The sequence below is a fragment of the Juglans regia genome, chromosome 8, assembly GCF_001411555.2.
Source record: "Juglans regia cultivar Chandler chromosome 8, Walnut 2.0, whole genome shotgun sequence".
Lineage (NCBI taxonomy): Eukaryota > Viridiplantae > Streptophyta > Magnoliopsida > Fagales > Juglandaceae > Juglans > Juglans regia.
The window spans coordinates 28,064,696-28,070,695 of NC_049908.1; the positions used below are offsets into that span (position 1 = coordinate 28,064,696).

The following is a 6,000-nucleotide window of genomic DNA, read 5'->3' on the forward strand; positions in this document are numbered from 1 at the left end:
TTGGTTTTGTTTTTTCAATAATTATTCGAATCTTAACAGCTTCCATTTTGCATTTCTAGTTCATTGACGAGTCTCTTCTTTTCATCGTCGTAATTTCTCGTTTCTTCAGTATTTTCTTTCTCCAGATTCCCCTCGAAATGGCAGCAATTTACAGCCTCTACATCATCAATAAGTCCGGTGGCTTGATCTTCCACAAGGTCGGTTCCTTTCTGTTTCTCTCTTTGTCACACGCTAGACTTGGATATTGTTTTCTATTTGTTTCCCGACAAAATATTTCTTTTTTGAAAAAGAAATTCTCTTGAAGAAACTGGGTAGTAGTGAGAAAGACTAGCCTTTAAGTTGTTCGAGTTCGAATCAAACTGTTTTGGATTCTTAGATTAAGTAATAATTGATTTTCTCTCTTTCTCAAATTTTTTCCAGCTACCAAGACAGATGGGTATTATGTGTATGTGTGTCCATGTGTGTGTGTGTGTGTCGAAGAAAACTTTCAGTTTTCTTTGGAATCTTTGTCTAGTGAAAGAGTGGTCGCTTAGGTTCTTCCAGGAAAATTTTCAGTTTTCCATGGAAACTATTTCACATTATGTGCTTTCAAGCCTTGCGTTTGTTTAATATTTCATATAAAAAATAAAGAATTTTTTTTATTGGGAATGCGGCTTTTTTTATGAAATTTGTTTGTGCACACCTGCCCGCTTGACAATTAGGATTATGGATCTGCTGGACGGATGGACACTAATGATAGCTTGAGGGTGGCGAGTTTATGGCACTCGATGCATGCGATCTCTCAGCAGTTATCGCCAGTAGTAGGTTGTTCAGGGATTGAGCTCCTTGAAGCGGATACATTTGATCTCCATTGCTTCCAATCACTTACCGGTAAATTTTGATTTAACAGCATACAATGGATCAAACACTGCAATTATTAAGGCTGTTTTATAGTAGGCGTTAATTATATACAAGAAACTCGATAATGCGTCACGCAATGTGTGTGTTAGTTACTGTGTTACGTTTTTGTTAATAGTGTTGTGTCATCTCAAGCTTTGCTGAGGTTGTGATCTTGGAGATTTCAAGATGAAAAATTTATGCATGCATGAAGCTGGAGATATTTATTGCGGTCTAAGTCTTGCATATCTAGTAAGCCTCACATGAGTGTGGACTGGTACTTTTGCGTATCTTTTAGTTACCCAATTATGCCAAGTATTTTATATTTTCATTGTTTTAACTTACTGAAACTTAGTTTTATGAAGAAGCATTCTGGAATCTAATGGTACCTGTTGTTGCACGTGGTCATCTCAAATGTTTATGAAGACTAGGGATAATTTTTTGGGGAGAGACTAGCCCCCTTTTGCGAGCCTCAAATGTATAAAGGGGAGGATGCCATATGTTTGAAAAAATCATCCTATGGGTAAAAAGTATGCCACATAAAACAGCAAATCAGATTTGGATAAATTCTTGCCAAGGGTTTTCTTGAAAGGACCTCAAGGTGGAAATCAATGCTTAAGGCCGCATATCAATGGTTGTGTGGCCTCTATATGAGCAGCAAAAGATGGGCACGGTGGATTTAGTGAAGGAATTGGAGGGGAGATTAACAATGAACGAGTCAAAAGACAGGTTGGTGAGTGCAGCTGATTTAGAGAACATATTGAGTTAATGAACTTGAAAATATGGAAACAGGTGAAAGAGAGGGTTTTTGCCTTTAGATTTGATGCTGTTAGATTAACTTCCTCATTGAATTTTGTTAAATCCATATTTTCTTTGTAATCCCCCTAATTTAGTATAAGAGGGTGGTAAATGAGATCACACATTGGTTGGGATGGAGAAGTTTTTGTAATCTACCATGATTCCAATGTACTCCAATTATAACTTTGACTAGTCCTTTTCGAGCGCAAGCTTAGATGTGGTTTGGGTTTTTCTTGGGTTGTTACATTCTTGGTACAAATTACAACCCCCTTCATCTTCCTCGCCTTCTAGTTGGCAGTTGGCCTGCCTTTGATGCTTTTGTGCTTCTTGGTTGCAATGCATCTAGTGATGGTTCCCATCCTTTCAATCAAATTGATTACAGTTTTGGTATTACTGGCCTTCTTTAGGAAGCCCAGAAGAACTTTGGTTCTTTTCATTATGGTGCTGGCTACTACCATTCCTTTCATCCAAATTTGATCATCAAGAAATCTGTTGGCAATAACTCATCCAAGGTCTTCCATGCTTTTCTTTGGGGAGGAATTGGGGATGAAGCCAAGTTCCACCTTGTTAGTTGGGCCAAGGTTTGCTTCACAATCTCTTGTGGAGGATTTGGGTGTACGAGGACCTATAATAAGGTCTTTCTTGAGAAGTGGTTGTGGTGGTATCATCATGAGGAGGATGTTTTGTGGAGGGATTTTGTTGATTCTAAGTATGGGAGCATTTGGGAGGGAGGGGTGGGTGGGTGGGGGGTGTTGTTTCTGGTCACTTCAATTTGAGGTAGGACTGGGCTCTTTCGGATTGCAAGTGATAACAAGGCTACGGTGGCTGATTTGATGGATAGCTCAATGGCTCATCATAGTGGACCATCTGTTTTAGTAGGGCTCGTTTGGACACTTGGAGCCTTTGGCACATAGAATCCCATGCTTCCAAAGCACAAAAATACAAAGCCCTGACTCACTGTTTATGCAGCAGATTTTGAATTGAAGGAATATGAGAGTTTTGCGGATATTTCAGAACAAGGGAAATTTGAGTTTAGTTGTTTTTGAGTTGACTGATAAGAACATTTAATTTGGTGAAGATTCATCTGCTTGTATGTTAGAATGCGCTGCTCTTGCTTTTACCTGGGACGCACGTCTCTGCTTTATGGATTTCGCAATATTGCCACTGGGTGGTGGAAATGGTCTTTTTGTGAACGATTATCTTGGTTTTAGGAGTGTCTAATACCATTTAGAAGTAATAGTTAAACAAGAGTTTCTTTTAGATAGTATTTGATCTTCTTTTCTGCAAAATGTTGACTGAAAGAAAAATTATCATCTTGGCAGGGACAAAGTTCTTTGTGGTCTCTGAGCCGGGGACACAGCGCATGGAAAGTCTCCTCAAAGTCATTTATGAATTGTACACGGATTATGTCTTGAAGAATCCCTTCTATGAGATTGAGATGCCGATAAGGTGTGAGCTTTTTGATATTCACTTGACACAGGCAATACAGAAGGATCGTGTTGCCTTGACAGGCCGATGATCCGCTTTGGAACTTGCATTTGACCTGAGTGTTGTTTGCTGTTATACTCCGATGTACATTTCCATGTAACAAGATATTTTTATACTTCAAAGCAATCATAATTTCTGGATGATTTTGTATCTGATAAAACCGAAGGGGAATAAGGCCTATCTGAATTGCCGATATAGTAACAAGACGATAGATTTCTGAGAGAGAGAGAGAGAGAAACATCACATATACTTAAATATTTGTATTTGATAAAACAGAAAATATGAAGAAACCCAAACAATGGCCAACGAATGGCAAGCAGGACCCAAAAGTCCTTGACAATCCTAATGAAATAATAATAGGAAGGTCTTCTACTTAAAAATAAAGAAGACCACAACCAACCGATACAATTTTACTTACATGTATAGGAAGGTCTTCCACTTAAAAAACAGAAAGACCAAAACCAATCCTTCAACTAAATAAAACCTACATAAGCACTAAGCGGCGGATGGGGATGAAAAGCAGTTAACGACACCAGCCTCGGAAAGCGCCGTCAAAAATGCTTGCAGGTTCTTCTGCTCCTCCCCTGCTTCAGCCTCTCCTGCTGGCACAGTATTCTTGTAGTCCAATGACTCATCGTTGTATATGTCCCACCATTTCTTCACCAGCATCTTGATGTCTTCCCTGTCCATGTTCTGTTCCTCGCCAGTATACCTCCATGGCTTTGACCCCTTAAGAACCAACCAAATTCACCATTAGAAGACTATCATTCCTAGAAACAATAGTAGTTTATACAAAACTCTGGGATTGTTCTCATAAAAGAAAAGATACTCACAGCAGCACAGTAGTGAACAACCTTGACCTTGTCAAGCTCGATGTTCTCTGGGTGGCGCCACAACAAGGCCAGGACAAGGTTGTAAACTGGAGGGATCGGCTTGTAAACATCCCTAAAGAACATGTTTAGAAAGTCCTGAAAGAATCATAAATATATTTTTGGGTCAGATAATTGATTTGATCGACTAAAAACCACTACTGAGTCCTGAAGTTTCGAGAATTACCTGCTCAGCAAAAGGGGTAGGAGGGGTAGTTTTGAGTGTCCTGAGGAGGTCATGGTATGTGGTCATGTTGGGTTCATACACAAACATGCCAGCATTGAAGTAGAGGGGAGGCTTGGGACCTAACTCAGCAGGCCACTTGACCTTGTCTGGGCACTGCTGGCAATAGCCAACCTTATATTGTGGACTGTGGCTCCATGTTTTCTCGCAGAAGCAATCCATCACTGCATAGAAGTAGTTGTCAGGGAGATCAAAGAGGTGATCTATATTCTCAAAAACTTGGATGTCTCCATCTAGGTAGATCATCTTGCTGTACTCCACAAACTGCAATTTCCATCGTAGCAAAACATCAAATTAAGCACCACTTACAAAGATCTTGAAAATCATGCGGGTAGGAAAAAAATAAAATAAGAAATTTCATTTCTTATACACAAAAGTAGGTCGCCGTCATGAATATTTTAGTGCTGGCAGACAATATTCTCTGTCAATTTCGTAAACATTTTCACAGGAACAGGATGTATAAGAAAAGGTCAAAAGAATAAAAGGTGGTCAAAGCAAAAGTATGAAGGATTGTTTGGTTGTACAAGATGACGAAAGACGAGCTTGGCTTCATTTTCAAATGAAGAGAGAGAGATTCAGAAGATTCAATTGGATATGTTTCTAGAAAAAAAAAATTCCATAATATTTGGATGAGGAACCGAGCCGACTAATCTACTTTTATTTGAGATAAAACCAAGCCTTATCTAGAACAGAGCACAAGCTCTTGAAACCCCGGAGCAAGTGTCATGGCAAACTAACTAGCAGTGACATAAAGCAGAAAATACGTGTAAACCATGAAAAATTAGAAAATGAATTAGTGCTAACAAAGCATGCATACCTCCCAAATACGAAGCTTGGAGTAATTGATAACGTAATATGCCATGGCAAACTGGGTTTGGTTCTCAGGTGGGTAAACCGGCTCAATCTCCTTCACAATGCAACCCTGAGACACCAGAATGCCACGGTGCTCCTCGGGCACGTCCGGCAAGATTGCCACCACCAGTGGGTACTTGCTCTTTGCCTTTCTCAGGCCCTTTGCCAACCCGACCACACCTTTCACGTAGTCCCCGTTGCCTGCCAAGAACGTAACGTATGCCTTGGTGGGCATGCTGGCGGCCTTGGTTAGCCCGGTGGTGGTGATGTCATGAGCCATTTGAAGTTGGTTTTTTGGAGAAATTAAGGATGATATGAACAAAGACCGGGTGGGTGAACGGATTTGATCAGAAGGCTAGCTTTTAGAGTGTTTGGTCAGGAAGAAAAACAGTTTATTTTTCTAGGGAAATTAAGGAAGAAAAAGGGTAATGAGGATGAGGTTTGGAGTTGAGAAAAGAAAATCGTTTTGTTTGCTTGTTTGGATGATGAGAAAATGTGTTTGAGAAGAAAAGGTTTGTAGTCAAGAGTGAGATGGATGTTTTGTGTGGAGGACTTGGAGCTTGGGGGTGGTGGGGGTTTATATAGGATTTTGGGTTGATTTGATTAGGTGTAATGTTGAAGATTATGGTAATTAAATAATAAATATTAAATATTAAATATATTTGTTCTTGTGACGTATCGGTAAGGTAAAGGTAGAACAGTAGAACGGGTGCTACTTTATAAATTTATAATTCTACCCATGATGACTCACGACGTTACTTTATAAATTGCAGTAAATTAATTACTTATCTGAAACGAAAGAGAGAGAGCGAGAGAGAGATCCGGGATCTGATCCGACGGTGAGAAGAAATTGAAGGAATTGGGCGGTGCACG

The 6,000-nt window shown here is 39.7% G+C and overlaps 2 protein-coding genes across 2 annotated transcripts; one reads left to right on the forward strand and one right to left on the reverse strand.

Annotated features, from left to right (window-relative positions):
- The first annotated feature begins 68 nt into the window (after window positions 1-68).
- LOC108987708 (trafficking protein particle complex subunit 4-like) lies at window positions 69-3,302 on the forward strand. The gene is made up of 3 exons (XM_018960685.2): window positions 69-197; window positions 702-870; window positions 2,997-3,302. Exons 1-3 carry the CDS (start codon window positions 138-140, stop codon window positions 3,191-3,193), a joined length of 426 nt encoding a protein of 141 aa, XP_018816230.1. The 5' UTR covers window positions 69-137; the 3' UTR covers window positions 3,194-3,302.
- A 117-nt stretch (window positions 3,303-3,419) lies between these two features.
- On the reverse strand, window positions 3,420-5,673 carry LOC108987731 (galactinol synthase 2-like). The gene is made up of 4 exons (XM_018960714.2): window positions 5,093-5,673; window positions 4,219-4,539; window positions 3,996-4,130; window positions 3,420-3,891 (listed from the first exon to the last, which is right to left on the reverse strand). Exons 1-4 carry the CDS (start codon window positions 5,405-5,407, stop codon window positions 3,658-3,660), a joined length of 1,005 nt encoding a protein of 334 aa, XP_018816259.1. The 5' UTR covers window positions 5,408-5,673; the 3' UTR covers window positions 3,420-3,657.
- Between the last annotated feature and the right edge of the window lie 327 nt (window positions 5,674-6,000).